The sequence below is a fragment of the Austrofundulus limnaeus genome, unplaced genomic scaffold, assembly GCF_001266775.1.
Source record: "Austrofundulus limnaeus strain Quisiro unplaced genomic scaffold, Austrofundulus_limnaeus-1.0 Scaffold21, whole genome shotgun sequence".
Lineage (NCBI taxonomy): Eukaryota > Metazoa > Chordata > Actinopteri > Cyprinodontiformes > Rivulidae > Austrofundulus > Austrofundulus limnaeus.
Genome location: NW_013952423.1, coordinates 2959105 through 2978609, shown reverse-complemented (window position 1 = coordinate 2978609; position 19505 = coordinate 2959105). Strand labels below are relative to the sequence as shown.

The window sequence follows — 19505 nt, the reverse complement described above, 5'->3', positions numbered from 1 at the left end:
TATCTGAGCTCGTTTGAATGTTAGAATAATAATAATAATAAAAACATGTCGATGCAAATAAAACCCTAACAACACAACTGCTTCAGACTTTTMATAGAGCCTGATTTTTTTTWAACTCTGTACTTCTTTCTCTYGCTTCATCCACCAAATCAGASGAAAAGGACACATTTGTCATCTGCAACTAAAGAAGTGTTTGAGCTGAACCATGACACAAAATGAACAAACACTGGCACAGTGTGAGGATGAGTCAGCAGGTTCCCCTCATACCCCATTCGTCTCTGCAGTCCTCGTCCTCCCGACTCAGGTCCTCTTTGATTGGTGTGGTGACTATTTTAGGAATGGGTGAGACGGCAGCCATGTTGCACTCTGTGCTCGCTTCATCAGCATCATCATCGTCGTCGTCGTCGTCCCCTGCAGGAAATAAATGAAATAAATAAAAACAAGCAGGAAGGATGGCGGCCATTAATGAGTGTTCCATCAAATCTACGCAGAATCCAGCTGGACATTAAAGGGACTTTGTGGTTCTGGTACAAAGTGAATTTTTCAGGAAATTGTCATCAGAAGGAAAACGCAAACATGACTCAGCAAGTTTTAAAACAGTTCTAATGGTTTCTGAATCACAGCTATAACCACACACAAGCACAGAGTCATTCCATCGTTTCCACAGTAAAAACTCAGCTTTCCTCTTTGTGTTTAAAGACAGACGTCCTGCTCAAAGTGTTGTTTTCTCATGGTCACACAAAGCCACAGATAAAGAAGAATCACAGTAAAAAGGCAGAAAAGATTCAGCTGAAATTAATGAAAAAGTTCTGATTATGAAATCGATGAAGTTTGAACACAAACATAAAAGTAAAAGTGTAAAAGTAGTTTATCCTGTAAAGTGCAGCCTTGTCCTTCAGATATACAGTAACACAATCCACAATAAGGTTCTCTGCCTTAGGTCTTAAGTACTATTCTTCTTTTTTTCTTAACATTTCAACTTTAATTTTAAAATTTTAGATTTTTTTTCTCAGTTTTTTATTTTTTATTTTTGAGGTTATTTTTTTTCACCCAGCAAATTTTCTGCCATTTTACTTTTTATCTGTCAGAGTCGGCCACGTTCCAAAGACATTTATCAGTTTAACAAAATGAAATGATTCATTACTTCTGTGTGTTTGGGTTTTAAAAAAACAGCTTTTAGAGATCTGATAGAAATTATTGAACTTTACAAAATACTGCTCGATGAGACCTGTTGCTCTCTGGAAAGTGGTCAACACAAATCTTATTCAAATGTATAAAATCACCATCACGGTTTGAAACCCAGCAACCACAACTAGATGAAGTTCCACTGAAACTGAAGGCAAAGATCCACTTTCAGTGGACGGTGACTCACGAACGACTCGTCACGTTTTACACAAACACTCACAGGCGGTGGGTTAAAGGTGTCGGCAGGAGTTTGTTATCAAGTGTTTGTGTGCGAGGCGGGGCGGGGCAGGGCGGGGCGGCGGTGGAGTCCGTGATCAGAGGCATGAAATAAAAATATAAATCAACAAAAAAAAAAGGTGGAAAAAATCAAATGTTAAAAGTTACTATTCATCCTCAGGAAGTCAGTTTGCTGCCAAGTCAGACAATAAATCATGAAACAAAATATTACATCAGACTGGACGACATCTAAAACACAGCGACAAACAAACAGCTGTGAAGTTTACAACTCTGAGGGGGTTCAGGTTACAGATGTTTACGTTCACATCTGTGGGTTTGAGGGTTGAGCCCATTATTCTGTCATTTATGGAAATGATGCTAAAATAATGACAAGTTCTTCTGTTGTGTACTATTTACTGTGTAATATTTACTGTGTACTATTTACCATGTACTATTTAAAAAGTTAACTCGGTAACTTTTACTGTTAATTATCTTTAATATTTTTGTGCTTGTTTAATCACTGCACAAGTAGTGTGTTTTCTGTGCAATACTGTACTTATTAAAATCAATGTTTATTTGCATTACTTACATAGTAGAGCTCTCTTTTTGTCAGTAGCTGTGTTTCCATTGAACATGAAAATGCGCAAATTAGAATTTCGAAAATAAATTTGCTCAATGGAAACACGTCAATTTCGAAAAAAATTATGTTTTTCGACAAAATGTTTTTGCTCTAGGATGAGGTGGTTTTTTTCAGCCGTATCGAAATTAGTTTTTTCGCAAAACTGCAATGGAAACACTTTTTTCACATCACAGGAGTCACGTGATCAAAAACCGGCTGTTTCTACTGGTGAAAAAGACGATGAAGAAGAAGATATCAGGAAGTAGAAGTAGTAGTAATATCACAGTAGTATAAAATAGTAAACTCACCGACTACAATTTCCCAAAAACACAGCATACGTAGCCGCTCCCAAGTAGGGACTTGTCTCTGGAAAGCCTCGATAAAAGACGCCGACGTCTCCTCTGATGATGAGCGCTAGTGTCGTGGTAGCAACATGCTATGTGTTTACATCCATCGCYGCCATGTTTGTAATGACTTATCATGGGGACAAACGTATTCACGTGACTTTAATAACATTTCTTACTTAATGGAAACACTGCAGTTGCGAAACTGTTTATTCGACATTAACAGAATATCGACAAAGTTTTGCGCACATTTGTAATGGAAACTCAGCTAGTGTTTATAATGTAGCGGTGTGGTAGCTAGGTTAGCGGCAGCAATACAATCACCTGTCGGCTAACTGGAACCAGTTTCAGATGGTTTGTTGGGAAATGACGTCACTACCGTTTACCAGTTCAAGACATACGATGTAAATGGAACGCAGCATATCGACATTTCAGTTATCACCTGTAACACCAATAATATTATTGTACATCGATATCGGCTAATATTTTCATATCCCTAACTAAACTGTAGTTGTTTACTGTATTTACTGTGTTTCCTGGATATTACAGAGTTTATTGCACACTACTGGGAGTTCGGTTCCATGAAATAATCCACAAACGATGGAGTTATCAAACTGAAACACAGATTTTTGGGGCTTAACTGCACGTGCAAGAAAGCCTCGATTTTGAAAAGCTGTCCGTTAAAAACGAGGCTGCAGGACTTTTTCTCTTCTTCTGACATTTTGAGTGTGCAGTGAGACAAAGATCCTGTTTCATCCAAACTGGGTTTTATTGGTTCAAAATCCAAATTTGTTCAGAAAATATAAACAAGTGGATCAGTTAAACTATTCTTCCTGGTTTTAGTGTTTCTTACATAAAGACTTAAACAAATGAGATATTTGAGTTTAGTAAAATTTGAACTCTTTTGTTGGTGTGTGAAGTTTTTATAATCAGATTTAGTTTCATCTCGTCTCGTTGCTGTTCTAACCAAGCTCCAGCTCCGTCTTTTCTCGTTAAGTCTTCGGTACGATTCCTGGGCTGTACCTACCAGCTGCGGCGGCGGCGGGCTGTGTTCGTTTGTGAGGCGGGGTGCGGAGGGGGGAGGAGCCTCGGGGCGGGGTGGCTGTACCGGGGCTGCTGGCATTGTGCTGCCGCCTCAAGAAGGGGCTGTCCAAACGGCCTGGCGGTCGCCACGACACAGAAAAACCAACACGGGGACAGGAAACAAACAGAACATGGACATGAAGCGACGCAGGAGGAGGACAGGGACACACACAGGAAGGAGGTCAAACGATCAGCCACGGTCCGTCCAGGAAGGAAAGAAAAATGGGAAAAAGATGAGAAAACGCAGAGGAGTCGGTATTTAGATGTAGAGATGGACATAAAGAAGGTCAAAGAGAAGAAAAAGACAAAGAGAAGAGATTAGGTTGGTTTTAAACAGCAGGAAGGAGAAACAGGAAATCCTGACAGCTTTTATTTTGAAAACAAATTATCTCAGATTAAATCCAGCTGTTTATTTTCTTAGGATTTGCTTTGTTTGTTTTCAGCAGCTCCCCCTCCAGCTTAGACAGACATCATCTTATCTGCTCCTCTCTTTGTAAAAACCTGTTGTTTTGTAGCTTTTATTGTTTATTTTGATTTTTATTATTTTATCAGATTTTATATAGATGTTGTATTTTGTGAGCCGTGTTTTAATGTTGATTCTGATTAAAGGGTTTTAAAATGGAGGACCAAATCTGATATAATTATATGCTTTATAAATGGACCAATAAATAAATAAATGCAACAATTAAATCAAAAAATGAGAACTTTACCTCATGGTTTATAATTTAATTTCCCTTCATGTTTACTTTTCCAGCTTAGTTCCAAAAAATATTATACTTTAGAACATAATTAACATTTTTTTGTTTTTAAAAATATAAATACTTAGTTTTCCTTTTACTTGTACATGCTATGTTTCTTAAATGATTATATTGAAGTATTTATATAATTTTTCTCAAAAGTCCTTTATTTCCATGTGTTCTTTTTACACTTCTCTGTCTTCTGTTTTTACTTTACCTTATGCATTTCTGCCTCATTATGTACATAAGGTGGGTGGAGCTTCTTGGGTCAGCTCCTCTGCTATTGGTCAACAGACAGGAAGTAACAGGATCCATGTGCAGATCTACTGTGCTGCTGTTGTCTCAGTTTAGATTAAAGTTTAGTTTAAAACAAAGACAAGGAGGAAAACACTGACCTGTGTCTTTGTTTTAAACTAAACTTTAATATTTAATCTAAACTGAGGCAGCAGCACAGTAGATCTGCACACGGATCCTGCTCCTTCCTGTCTGTTGACCAATAGGAGAGGAGCTGACACAAGAAGCTCCACCCACCTTATTTAAATAATGAAGCAGAAATGCATAAAAATGTAAAAACAGGAGACAGAGAAATGTAAAAGCAGCACATGTAAATAAAAAGACTTCAATAATTAAAACACACACACACACACACACACACATATATATATATGATCATTTAAGAGATACAAATGCATGTACAAGTAAAATGTAAAACAAAAAAATCTATTTTTAAAAACGGTAAAATATCACATTTTTTGGAACTAAGCTGGAAAAATAAATATGTAGGTCAATTAAAATATAAAATATGAGTTAAACTTCTCTTTTTTAATTTATTGGTGCCATTTTAAATTGTGTGTGTGTGTGTAGGTTTGTTTATCTATTTCTGCTTTTATTTCTAATTATGTCAGTGTCGGTCCTCCATACTGCAGAATCTGGAAGAGGTAGTTCAGTGACTGNCATTTAAAGTGTTTTTATTTATTATATATGCTCTGATTTCTATTTATGTCAAGTTTCGGACCCCCGTATTTTATTTACAAATAAAGTTGGATTGAATTAAATCCTGCCTCCTGCTGGTGGAAACTGGTACTGATTTTAGGCTGCATGTAAATAAAAACAGCTGAAGTATTCTTATAGGAACACTTTAACATAATATTACTGATAAAACACAATAATTTAAATAAATATTTAAAACTAAAGATCTAAAACAGACGTTCAAGGGTTAAAGATCTGCTGCATCGTCAACATGCATCAWTAACTTCACTGCAGCGCTGCGACACAGCTGCCCTGCAGTCTGTAGATCTGTAGGACCATAAAGTCTGATCCACAACATGGTTCTGGTGCAATAAAAAGATCCAGGAGCCTCAGAGGAGAYGGTTCGGTWCTGGAGAGTCCGGTGAGCAGATTATTACAAACAGTTAAAGGCTTTTAAAGAAAAACAACCTGACAGGTAAACCCGAGTCAACCGGACCTTCAGCAGGTTCTGAACGCTCTCAGGTGACCAGACTGAAGGTCCTTCAGTCRATTATTACAAGACGACGTCAGCAGTTTTGTTTTTGTTGAATCTTGAATTAAAAGCAGAGGACTGTGCAGAAGTCTTAAACCGTCCCAGATCACGGCCCGTCACTGTGAACAGAAACTGTTTGGAAGGTTTTACCGGTCCGGTGGACGGAGAGCGGCGAGGTGTCCACGCTGATGGTCATCGCTCGCTCCTTCTGCTTGAAGAACTCTCGGGGGTTTCCTGAGCGCTGGGCGATGATGGCCTTCGCTTCCTGACAACACAAGAGTAAATATTTAAAAATTAAACACCTGGAAGGTTCAGGCCCGATCACATTATTTTATCTTCTGTTCTCCGCCGTATCGGACCTCAGGTTCTGCTTCCTCTCCATCAGACTCACCTCCACCTCCGACTCCTTCTTGTCCAGCTGAAGGTCCTCGATGCTCGGCTCAGACGCCTGAGGAGAAAAGCACAGTCAGACAAGATAAAATCACCTCCACCAGCAGGGGGCGGCAGAGACTGTCTGTGTTCAGGTGAGGAAACCAGAAGAACAAACAAACTCAAGGTTTATTTAATGTTTTAAAGCTTCTCGTTCAGAGGAAACAATGAAAACTGTTTTATAACAAACGTATGGAGTTAAATCACTGACAAAATGTTTGTGTTTAATTACTATTAATTCACTGATTCATGCTGATTTAACGAGTAAATTAAAACTCACTATGGCCGTCTGGTTCCGCAACCTTTCTTTGGCCTCCTCTTCCTCCTGCATCTTCTTCCTGTTTACCAACAAATCACAACTTTTTAATCACCTGAAACGACAGACGTGAAGATGGAAATAACGTTTGGCTCACCTGTGCTCCTCGATTTGCCGCTCCCTCTCGCGGTACCTCACCTCTCGGTTCTCCTGCTCCTTCCTCTCCAGCTCCATTCGCTCCTCCTCGAAACGCTGCCGCTCCTCTGCGGCCTTCTTCTTCTCCTCCTCCTTCCTCAGCTCCTCTTCGCGCTGGAGACCAAACAGAAAACGAACCGAGTTAACCTGCTTCAGAACAACGCCAGGCTTTAAATCCTGAGTCAGCATCTGCGTCTGTCTGTGGAGCTAACGTAGCGTTAGCAACATGGCAGCCGCTCCTCTTGTTTTTGTTTTGTTTGTTTTATTTTGACACACACCTTGGCCTGCTCCCAGAACTCCTCTCTATTGATTTTCTTCATCTCCACCTCTGCGTTGGTTCTCTGGTACACAGTTCCCTGCAGTCAGAGTCAAAAACAAGAATAAGTCAGGTTTGTTTGGTTAGAAAACAAACAAACAAACAAAACAAACAAAACCTTCACAGGGAGAGGCCTGAATTATCATCACTTTAAGCTTGTTCTGTTTTAAAGAAGCCAAGTTAGAAAAAAATTGCAGCCGAAGTAAAAAAAAAAAAAATACAGTTTTTAAGAGCAGGTTTTTATTTATTTTTCCTCGTACCACGTCGGCATGCTCTTCTTCTCGGGTTTTGAGGCGACTCAGAACCGGGCTCGCCACAGCCGCCGTCCCATTGGTCAGCCGCTGCCCAATGGCCAACGGGTCGATGTCGTCCAGACTGCTGGCGTTGATAATGACCTCCACCCCCTGAGAAGACAGGCATGAATGATATTTGTCAGTAGAGAAAAAAACATTTTTTAATGCTTATTTTGTGACAATTTTAACATTTAAACAGTCTAGGAGCAAAAGATAAAAATTACATGTTTCTGCACATYAACTGAAGAAGAAATTTCAACAGAACACAAACCAAGTTAGTAGCTAACAAAGCTAAATTTAGCATGCTAAAGCTTATAAAGGCTTTGGTTAATAGGCAGCCTATTAATGCTAAAGCCTTGCTAGATGTTAGCATTGGCTAATTGACAGAACATTCATGCTAAAATCCAGCTAAAGAACCTATTGCTAGCTCTGATATGATAGATGTTACTATTTTAAAAGCCTACTCGTGCTAAAGTCCAGATTAGGAAATTATTATTACATTTTAGATGCTAGCTGTTAGCATTCTAAAATCCTACTCATGCAAATGCCCAGCTAGAGACTCTATTGTTAGCCCTGAGATGCTAGCTGTTAGCATTGGCTAATGGACAGCCTATTCATGCTAATGTTATAGCAACAGATAACTGATGGCATTATTAGTTTATTTATGCTAGCTGGTAGCATTTTCATGTTAATATCCAGCCACAGTAGGGCATGATGAAAGGAATGGACGTGTTGGACACGAGCCCAGGCTGAAAGACTCGTTGATTTAGCGGCTCAGTTTTCAGGGCTGGCTAAATATTGATCAGAACCCGCCTCAGCCAAGGACACATCGTGCAGCTACAAGAACACAGACTCTGTTGACTTCTTAATACTTCAAATTTGTTCCTTTTTAGATTTGTCCTCTCTTCAAGGCATCATGGAAAAATCAGATATTGGAGTAAAATAAAGTCTTCTTCTAAACGTGGACAGTCAGTGTAACATGCTGCTGATCATCTGTTGGTGTTCTTGTAAATAAGGAGGTTTTAGAGCTGCAGGAAATTAATCTCAGTCCCTGTGATGCCCTCCGACGTGACGGAAACACAATATGTGCGTCTCTAAAAGGGTTATTTAAAACCCTGTCGGTGTGATGAAGTTGACGCTGTGTGGGAGAAGAAACTGCCACTTAGAATAATGACACTCCAACACACACACTCGCACACACACACTCACACACACGCACTTTTCAGCTGTTATAAAAAATGTATAAATAAAAAAACCCACCTCTGCTTTCATCTCAGGCTTTTTTATCTGCTCTAAAAATCCCAAAATACAGCGAGTGAGCGAGCCAGGTGTACAGGTGAGCCACACACACAGATTACTTCACAAAGAGACGCCGTTTGTCACGTCTTTTTGATCCTCCTACAGGTTTTAATGTGATGAAGCTTCTCTCCCTGCCGACRGTTTGATGGAAACGTTTTAAACAAAATGAACCTCAGACAGACGGTGTTACCTGCAGCTGATGTAGGATTTTAAACTAAAACAAAACTAAAATGGACGTCAGAAACATTAACTCCATCCATCCATCCATCCATCCATCCATCCATCCATCCATCCATCCATCTGGGAGATCCAGAAATTATATCTTTAGAATCACGTGTCAAACTCAAGGACAGCGGGCCAAATGTGGCCCACCACAGAATTTTATTTGGCTATAAATAGAATATTTATATATAATAAATATAAAAATATATTAATAGTAAAGATATATTAATGTTTTTACTATTAATATATTATATTAATATATAATATGTTAATATTATTTTAAGATATATTAATGTCTTAAAATAAAAAACCTCCTTCTRTATTCCAAAGTCCGCCCACACCCTAGGACCTCCTCCTATATTACAAACTCCGCCCACACCCTAGGACCTCCTCCTTTATTCCAAACTCCGCCCACACCCTAGGACCTCCTCCTATATTACAAACTCCGCCCACAACAAAGAACCTCTGCCTATATTACAAACTCTGTCCATCACATTTTTTCCAAACTCCGCCCACACAGCCAAGAAACTCCACCTACGTCCTTCAGAGACCCCTGCTTCCTCTGAGGACACGCAGACACTGAACTGAGGACAGGCTGAGACCGGTCTGAACTGGTTGAACAGGAGGGGGGGGGGGGCCAAACAGGAAATGCTGTCTGGTGTTGGAGGTTCTGACCTGGAAGAAGTCGGCAACGGTGGCGACATGACTGGCACAGGCGCACTTCCTGGCATCTGCGACGTCCTCTCCAACCTGCCACAGAGGAAACGCAGAAGAGAAAAAAAATGAAAATAGTACAACAGATCTAAATTTTCTCCCGGCCAGAACCATGAATTAGTTTTCCTTTGAGTGCCCGCCTGCTTCGCTCTCATTAGCAGCTTTGTTCTGTTACTGAAACGAGTTTTTTTGTTCTTCAGAAATCACGGCTCATTCAGTCCAAACCCACTGAGCACCAATTAGTGAGAGGAACCATCTTTTCTGCGTTCAGAACAAGTTAACTAAATTTCATCTGTCAGCGAGTGTCAGACAGAAAACCAGCTGCTTCGGTCCACTTCAGTCCAGTTTGGTTACAATCAGCACCGACTGGCTCGGGTCCCAGAACCTCTTCAGGTTCTGTTTGCTGCATTAATGAGCAAATCTCTGCTGGACCTTTTTTTCTTCTTCTCCTGAGCTCACCTCTGCAGCTCAGGTCCTGGGAACAAGTAAAAAAATAAAAAAATGAAAAGCAGGCAGTAATTAAATGCGGGCTGCGGCTCGTTCTCCTCTGGACTCTGTCATTATGTCGTTTGTGAGCGAGCTCCTGCTGCCGCTGGCTTCACAGAGTAAAACACCRTCTCTGCTCCCAGGAGGAGTCCGGCTGCTCATTCCTGCTGCTTTATTCAGACTCTTTATGAGTTAAAGAGGAAAAACTGACCTGCTCAGTTACCTGGCAGGTAACTTTACTGTTTTACTCAATTAGGCTGGAAACTGGTTTGAGTAAAGACTCGGAGGAATGCTCATCACCTGCAGACAGTTTACCTAAAATCTACTTTACGTTCATAGGAGCTGGCAGGGCTTCGGCTGCGTTTTGGGGACGACTCTCGGCTACTATCGCACCAAATTACAGCTCAATAACTTTAAAATGTAGCGAGGGGYAGCCATTTCTGTGTAAGCTAAGATTAACTGTGGCGGCCATCTTGAAGAGTTCATACTCTAAAGGTTAATCACTTGTAAACGTGGCAATACTTCCTACAAGTTTCATTAAATTCCATCCACCCACAAGATATTCTGCTAAAAGACAAACACGACCTTTTTATTCTGGTAAATCTGAGGCTTAGTTTCTAATCTGCATTTCTGCCTGTCACAGTAAGAGTGACATCAGAATGACAGACAGGTGTGTGGTTACCACTAGCAGCAGTTTTCTTTGATCAGATTTCTCTTTACTTCTCGACCCCTGCGTCAAAACATCGGCCATTTTGTCAGCTGAAGTTTATTACAAAATAAAAGTCCCAACTTCCTGTTTGGGTTTCGAGGGAAAAAGGTTGAGATTTTGGGCAGAATTTCAGAAAAGTTTAAATGTCAAATGTAATAAAAAGTTTGAACTGTCTGAATCTGTGGATCAGATCTGATGAAGCTGCAGTTCTGGACCGGACCGGTCCGGTTTCAGGTCCTCATGACAAACTGTTAAATTAAAAGAAGCGCCGTGACCCCGAGCGATCCGAATGTTCCGGTCCGGCTCAGAGGAGGACGTCGGCGTTGAGGCGACTCACCCAGTTGATGAGGATGTAGCGCGGCAGGGCGGCGGCGAAGGCGGGCTCCTTCAGGCTGCAGAACCCGTACATCACCTTGCTGTGGTCGAAGGTCAGCGTGATCTCTGCCAGACCACCTCCTGCAGCACAGAGAGGGTCCCGTTAAACCAGAGTCGTCGAAAATAAACCCAATCATCAGTTTTTATTTATAAATCCTCACTTTTTAAAACACAAACCTGATTAAACTGAATCAAACGAACAGAAACAGGATGATTTTAGATGAATTTCACTTCATATATTAAAACTTTAAAATGTTTTTTTTCTGTTTAACTAGTGTTATTTTAGTTTATGATGTTTTAATTTGTTTGAAATAAACCTTAAATAAGTTCTAAAGAACTCAGATCTTTTTGTTCTGTTGGACCCAAAGATGTTTTTGGTGAATTTAAACCAGATTAAAGCGAGGCTGTTTCCTGTTTAATCTGTGGGGATCGTCGTTAACGGCACCGATCCCGGGTCTCCGACGGCCCGGTTGACAGAACCCGCGGAGCTCGTCAGGTTTTACAGCTGCAGCTGCGGTGAGTCGGCGGGAGGAAGAGAGGCGTACCTCCGGATGAGGAGAGCGTCAGGTCGTTACTGTCATCCTCGTAGGTGTACAGGGCCCTGATGGAGACACAGAGGAGGAAGATGAGGAACACAGCAGGGTCTAAAACAATCACAGATAATTAACCATCAACTTTATGTGCGTTTATGGGTTTTTATCCATCTAATAATTATTCTGTTCAATCAACACGAGTCAGAAGAAATCCCACATGGAGCTATTAATCCCATCTAAATGCATCACGATGTGTTTTTCACTCCGAGACGTGATTTTCTGCTCAGGAGGAGCTGAAAGAAAATTGTCAACATTTTCAGAGAAATTACACTTGGACCTCTCAGAGTTTTCACAGATTAGAGCCTGGAAGCGGGAACAATAAGGATTATTTATGGCGTGGTATGAGGGCCACAATTAAGACTACTGTGCACCTAGTGGTGGCTACATCCTTGTAGCAGGAGGCTATTTATATGCTAGGCTTGAGCAATATTGGCAAAAGAAACTATTACGATTAATTGTGTGATTTAGCCAAGAACGTATAAAATGATCAATATTGGATGACAATAGCACTTGCATGCACTCGATGTCGTGGACAAGATTTTTCCCAGCTTAGACATGCTAGACATTAGCCTTGTCAAYGCTAACTCCAGCTTAGGCATGCTAGACATTAGCCTTGTCAATACTAACTCCAGCTTAGGCATGCTAGACATTAGCCTCTCCAGTGCTAATACCAGCATAGGCATGATAGACTTTAGCCTTGTCAATGCTAATGCTAGTCTAGGCATGCTAGACATTAGCCTCTCCAATGCTAACCCCAGCTTAAGCATGCTAGACGCATGCTTTTTTCAATGCTAACGCCAGCTGAGGCATGCTAGAGATTTAGCCTCTCCAGTGCTAACACCAGCATAGGCATGCTAGACAATAGCCTTGTCGATGCTAAACCCAGCTTATGCTAGACATTAGCCTTGCCAATGCTAATGCTAGTCTAGACATGCTAGACATTAGCCTCTCCAATGCTAACCCCAGCTTAAGCATGCTAGACGCATGCTTTTTTCAATGCTAACGCCAGCTGAGGCATGCTAGAGATTTAGCCTCTCCAGTGCTAACACCAGCATAGGCATGCTAGACAATAGCCTTGTCGATGCTAAACCCAGCTTATGCTAGACATTAGCCCGTCCAATGCTAAACCCATCTTAGGCATACTAGACATTAGCCTCTTTAATGCTAACTGCACTGACATGCYAGTCATTAGTCTCATCAATGCTAATACAAGCTTAGGCATGCTAGACATCAGCTTCTTCAAAGCTAACACTACCATAGGCATGCTAGTCATTAGTCTCTTCAATGCTAACATTCATGAGTAGTTTTCTTCTCAATTACCAGCATATCATTAATCAGATCAGTAGCTAGTTTTAGAATAGATATAGCTTCCTGTTACAAAAAGACTGCTGGGCACACAACAGTCTTAATTTGGGCCCTCATGCTTCTCCGTAATCATTGCCCACCACCTGACATGTGATGTGTTACAGTGACAGCTCTCAGCTAGTCCCACACTAAATTTAAAACTGAAAAATGACTCAGTTGTAACCAGGTTTTAGTTATAGCAGTTTTGCCGGCCATCTTGAATCTGGTTGAGCTGTGTACTTGATAAAATGAAACGTACAGCCAAAGGTTTTCTTTTTTAATCGATCTCTATGGATTCATGAGATATTTGGCTAACAGACAGAAACTCTTTTCTTTCCCTGAAGCTTCCTGTCGTCTGAACATCATTTATCCTCTCCTCGGGTCATTTACCAGATTTTATTTTCTAATAATCTGCTGTCAAACTGTTGATCTGAAGATGTTTTAAATTATTTTTAGCCTAGAGCTCATTTTTCACCATAAATCTGTCTCAAAGTCCAGAAACATAAAACACAATCAGGCCACCGCAGCTCTAATCTGTCTGAAAGGTCCAATCTGAATAAAGTTGGATTTGCGGATCGCCTCTTCTCTGTGATGACCCGTTATGTTTATGATGAGGATTACAGTCCGGGCTCGGTCCAGATGACCTCACGCGGTTTCAGCCTGAAGGTTTTTAGTCTGTCTGACTTCCTGCTGACCTCGGCTCTCCTTCCTGTTTTTTGCCGAGGCACTCTGGACCCGCCTGTGTTCAAACTGTTTACTCTCCGCTCCGACGTGTTTATTCAGCTCTGACAGGATAAACGGACGGAACCGAGGCGCTGAGCATCGAACAGAGTTTTCTGTTCCTCAGTAGTTCATCAGGTCTGGGTTTCTCTCCTGGACCTGTTGTCTCCAGAACCACACCACAGATAGGCGGATGATAAGCATTCCTTTAAGAAATGTTAGACTTTTTATTTTTGGACAACGTGAACGGAAGTCAGCTCCGCTCTGAGGTGTGAGCTGATTTTGTAAAATTTGTTCACATAAAATTAAACTTTTTGTTTCCCCCACCCCCACCCCACCTGGTTCTGGTCTCACCACAGGCAGCAGAAACAGCTGATCGCCCCCTGATGGTGGGCTCCAGGTCCTATCATATATGACACAGTATGAGAGCCAAGTCGCTAGCCTCTCCGATGCTAATGCCAGCTTATCCATGCGAGTCACTAGCCTCTCCAATGCTAATGCCAGCTTATCCATGCTAGTCACTAGCCTCTCCAATGCTAATGCCAGCTTATCCACGCTAGTTGCTAGCCTCTCTGATGCTAACACAAATGAAAAGTCTCCTTCTCATTTGCCAGCCCMSSMCTTTCAGTTGTCGGGGCCAGCTGCTATGTTAGCAGTGTCAGATGAATATCTCATTAGGAATAGATATAGCCTCCTGCTACAAGGATGTAGCAACCGCTGGTTGCACAATAGTCTTAATTTTGGCCCTCATACCACACCATAATCATAAGCCCCGCCTCCTAAAGGTTACAAATGATGTCAACTCAGTTTCTATATGCTGGAAAGTAAAAGAGAAATTTGTACTATTTTACGCCTGCAGCCATTTTTTATCCTCGCTTCAGAACCAAACAGGTGAATGTGAGGAAATGAAAAGGTGACGTAATAAAGACAACAGCGATGAGATAAAAAGAAACAACTGTTATAAAACGAGTGAGTGTCGCTCTATAAATAATCCCCTTTTACAGCAGACAGCTGTTTATTATTCATACAAACTCATTGTGACCCAGAAACAGCTCTGTTTGTGCGAGAGCAGCTGAGGAGGAGGAGATAAGAGGAGGAAGAGGAGGAATTAAGATTTGTGTTTGAAAAGAAGAAATATGAGCTGAATAATGAAGACGGAGGAGGGCCGCAGCAAATCAGCTCATCAGAGTCGATCCAGAACATCTTCATCAGAGAAGTTTCAGCCGGTCCAATCAGGACGGAGCTCTCGTCTTAAACGAGCCGAAAACATTTTTATTCTGGGATTTTAAATCAGAGTGTGAAGGACAGAGTGTCCTCTTCCTCAGCAGAAAAATAACGTTTTCCACTCCAAACACAAAACTGAATCTAAACCCAACTAAAAAATGAGCGACGCTTTAAAAATGTAATTTAAATTCACATTTTGTACCAGATCATGATTTAATTAAATGGTAAAAACTACAAAATAAAGTTCCAGAAACAAAACTGGGACATGTAAATAATTTAAATCTAAAATAAAAAAGAAAACAGCACAAAGTAACAAATTATAGCAGTTTTGTGACGAAATGTAGTGTTAGGGCTAGCTAATAAATCATGCCACTGCTCTATCAATTAGATGGTTTTTAATTGACTTTTTAAAATTTATTTCATTTATTTTATTTATGTCAGAAAAATACCAGTGGTTTGTTTCACCACCGTACATTTAAACAACATTCATGGTTGGTTTAAAAACAACATTAGTGTCTGTGTTGATTATGCTAATTAGCTTTATGCTAGTTTCTTCTGTAAAAGCAATTAAATTGATGAATATAAGGTTCAGACAAAACAATACTGCAGAATCAAAGCTGGGGAGCACAAAGAACACAAATCTAAACAAAAATCATGAAACAACAAATAATAATAATAATAAAGCATGCTGCTAACATGTTGGTAGCTCCCTTTAATTAAAAAATCTCCTTTAATTTTGTTCATTTTGAGTAGTGTGTATTTCTTTTGAGCAGTGTATTTGATCTTACTTATAAATACGTATAAATAGTGTTACCAGTGCACGTTAGTGATTCTAAGCTAATTAGCATTTCACTAAAAGCAGCTAACAACAAAGATGTGAGTACTCTTTAAACAAAACCAGACAAAAATGCTACATAATGACGCAGCATTTTGTTCCATCGTAAAAATGAAAGAAACATTGATGCTACAGAAACATGCACAGAATAAGTACTGTAAATACAAATAAAATCACTGCTAGGGTGACAAATAGCTGTAGCAATGCACATATCTATATGCAAATTAACCATTTGCTAACTAACTTACATTTATTTCAAATGATACAAACATGAAGCGGCCTCAGAAACTTGATCAGGACCCAAATTTAATACTTTAAACTGGGTCAGGTCAGTTTTAAATTAGTTAAAAGCACTTTCTGAAGCTCTTGACCTTTTTAAACATGTTTTAGGCAAACTTCAAGAGGTTTAGAGTGTATACACTGTGTTAGCATAAAAAATATATATATTTATTGTAGTGTAGAATTAAAGTAATAACAGTGGTTTTGGTTTAATCAGATCTGTTTGTGATTTTTGCTGCAGAAACAGATGTGCATATTAGACGATAAGCAGGAAAACAAACATTGCAGCTGGTTTTTTTTAAGGAATAATCATATTTCACAAATAATTTTTAAATTAATTATATAGTTAAAAATAGCCTGTTTGTATTTACAGTTTAAAGTTGCTGCAAGGCATTTTGTCCTACAGCAGATACACTAGCTGTTCAATATAGATGCTGCCAAGACAAATCCCCTTCCTGGTGCACACATAAACATCCCTACAGGGAGCGTGGCCATGACAACCAGGCCGCATCCCCCATCCTTATCACTGTACCAGCGGTTTGCAACCCACCGGGAGGGGGGGAGGGGAGGGGGATCATGTAAAGCTGAAGGGCTAACAGACACGAGACCGACCTGGAGCACAAACGTCCTCATGTCAAAATGTCATAACACACGTCGAACAATGCGAGCCTGACAGAATTAGGTCCCTGCAACGTGACTAATACACGAAACACACACACACACACGCATGCACACACACAAGGTTACCAGTGTTGCTCATATACAGCTGGACTCCATTTAAAACTAATGCATTTTTTTCATTTTACACAGAAATTATATCATGTTTCATAACATCCAAAGAATCAAATCCAGCTTTATTTATAAAACACTTTACATAAAAAACAAAATGAACCTGAACTAACTGAAAGTTATTTTATTGCAGTGATTAATTTGACCTATATGTAGAAAATGTTACATTTACATCATGGATCAGTCAGCAGCACCTGATCAATATGTGATCAATAAAAGGGAAACTTCACCAAAGTGAAACATAAATCTGTGGATCTGTGTTTGATTACTCTGCCTGGCTTTCTCAAGGACCAGGATGTGACACAAAAAACTGAATTATGGAACTGAAAGTGAAAGTAGTCAAAGTGAATTTTTAATAAACCAAAATACAGTTTCAAAGTAAATTAATTCAGATACAAAACTTTAAATTCACTTTCAATTTAGTTAAATTTATTTTCAAACCAATGCATTCAATTTCAAATTATGAACAATCAGATTCAATCTGAGCAATTCAAATTCAGTTCCTGCTGGCACAAGATTTATCCCATACCAGCATTCCTTGAAGGATGTCCCTTCAACGCTGAATATTTATTATTCTTTATGAATATTTGATGAGGATGACTCTCAGCTACTTCTACAACCAACTTTAGTCTAATATTTGTAAAACTGACTTGAGGACAGACGTGTAGAACAAGCTGCCCAAGACTGTTCAATAGACGTAAAAACCTAAAAACGTCTCTCCTCTTCAGGCCTTTTGGCCAGACGTCAGCAGACAGCCGAAGTTATGCAACCTGTCAGAAAACTCTCAGCTGCTGTCGACTCAGCCGACGGCCAAGGCTCAAMTGGAGCCGACATTTTTAATCTGAAGGAAAGTAATTTTACTGAGCTGCAACTGTTGGGGACTACAGAAAATACAGATTTTTACTTGAATAACACTGAATTGATACCAACAAAAGGCTTTAATAAGTACACAGCTTTAAATAATGTTTGCGCTTTTATATTTGTCACAATTTAGTCCCAAAGTGTCTTAATTATGTCTCAATTTGACTGGCAGAATTTGGGCCAAAACTCGAGTATGTGTACAAATGGACAAAAAAATGCTCTGGATTTGGGTCATTTAATTTGAGACAAGACTGACATGGTTCAAGTTGCTCTGTTTCTGAGAGCTGAACTCACGTGCAAATCAGTCTCCCTTTCGTCCTTCCTGAAGGTCATTAGGATGTCTTTCAGCCTGGGTCTAAGGTCAAGGTGATGGTTAGAGATGTTTTACTCTCATGGATTAGACTCTAAAACCGATCTCTTGTCTGTAGACAGATTGGACCAAAGACCCTGATGACCCTCAGGAAGGAGGGGAGGGAGAATGAATTGAAAGTGAGTTGAGATGGCAGAAAACAAAGTGACTTAACGTAAACCACTCACTCTGCTGAGGATCATTAGGGTCTTGGCCTGAGCTGTGTGAGGGATGTTTTGGTCACAAGCATTAATTTAAAAACCCAATCTCCAGTCYGTAGATGGAACAGACCAAAGTTAGACCCTGATGACCCTCAGGAGGGATGTGAGGGAGAGTGATAAGTTTTATAAGAAGAGAACTTTGCACTTTTCAGTTTGAACTGCGATAACTCCGGGGAAGACAACCAAAAACAAACAAACAAACAAACAAAAGAAACTGGTTTCCAAAATTTTGAATAAACTTTTAGAGCTGCCGTGTTCCACAAAAAGATGTCAGATCTGCTCCCCACAGACCTGAACACACACGGTAAACACATTCAGGAAYATTTCTCTTTTTTTTCCACAAAACCTGAGATCCACGCAGAGCATCGTGGACTCGTGAAGCACTCATGGTTTTTTTTCAAATCACCGGAGGGAAACGGAAACTATGTGCGAACTGTAACTCCAGACGGGAAACATTGTTGAGGATGATTAAGTATTCTGGTAATGGCTGTTTTTCCTGCGGTCGGATCTTGATTTATAGAAACAGAAACTTACAAGCTGACTTCATGTGTGAAGAATGAGGCAGACAGTGAGGATGCGAGCATGCGAGCTCCATGTTTCAGAGGAAATGAGCGCGGTGGTTAGAAATCTGCAGGATTTGAATAATAAAAGCGAAGCGTCGGTACGTGACTCCAGCTGTAGGAGGAGCAGCCCACTAACACCCCCGTCTCTCCGGAGGTAAAACCATGCTTTGAAGCTTTTTCAGAAGAACGTTGCCCACACACACACAGACACACACAAGATGCTCTTAAGACACAAAGAGAGTCGGGTTGTTCTGTGTGCAGAAGGTCACTCAGTGTGAGAACAGGGGAATGTTTAGATATAAATAGGATGTCAGACAAACAGCAGCAGCCGATCTGGACCAGACCAAAGGCGGTTTTTCTGCAAGAAGTGACCTTTGAAATCCACAGAGCTGTTTTAGACTTCAACACTTCCTGTGTTGAACAAACAGCTGAAGTCCTGGAAGTACAAACTGGTTTAACTGACAGAGTTCAGGTAAAACGACTAAAGAACGTAAGAAGCATGATTTCAACTACATGTAATAGCATGTTGCAGCCACACGAGGACAGTCTCAGAAACACACGGACCCATCAGGTGAGAGTCTGGTCTTGGTTGGTCCTACATTCAGCGAGGTGACTAGTGAACAATCAGGGGACATTTTCTGGTGCTACTGGAGACGAACGGAGAGTCAGATGTAAAAACATGCTTTGTTTTTACTCTTCTCAGTGATCTAAGGACTAGGGGTGTCCCGATCCGATATCGATATCGGAT

General features: G+C 40.4%; 1 protein-coding gene across 2 annotated transcripts in view; it reads right to left on the bottom strand.

Annotated features, from left to right (window-relative positions):
• The window catches only part of dbn1 (drebrin 1), a 63794-nt gene that overhangs the window by 7652 nt on the left and 36637 nt on the right, over nucleotides 1-19505 (bottom strand). Inside the window, exons 2-12 of one of the 2 annotated variants that reach the window (XM_014004064.1) lie at nucleotides 11525-11580; nucleotides 10942-11060; nucleotides 9371-9445; nucleotides 7142-7285; nucleotides 6844-6921; nucleotides 6528-6679; nucleotides 6395-6452; nucleotides 6077-6133; nucleotides 5836-5950; nucleotides 3392-3523; nucleotides 268-411 (exon numbers count right to left, since the gene is read on the bottom strand). In XM_014004064.1, coding sequence (XP_013859518.1) covers nucleotides 268-411; nucleotides 3392-3523; nucleotides 5836-5950; nucleotides 6077-6133; nucleotides 6395-6452; nucleotides 6528-6679; nucleotides 6844-6921; nucleotides 7142-7285; nucleotides 9371-9445; nucleotides 10942-11060; nucleotides 11525-11580 — 1130 coding nt within the window. The remainder of the gene's footprint in view (nucleotides 1-267; nucleotides 412-3391; nucleotides 3524-5835; nucleotides 5951-6076; nucleotides 6134-6394; nucleotides 6453-6527; nucleotides 6680-6843; nucleotides 6922-7141; nucleotides 7286-9370; nucleotides 9446-10941; nucleotides 11061-11524; nucleotides 11581-19505) is intronic. The other variant, XM_014004065.1, reaches the window with a different exon arrangement.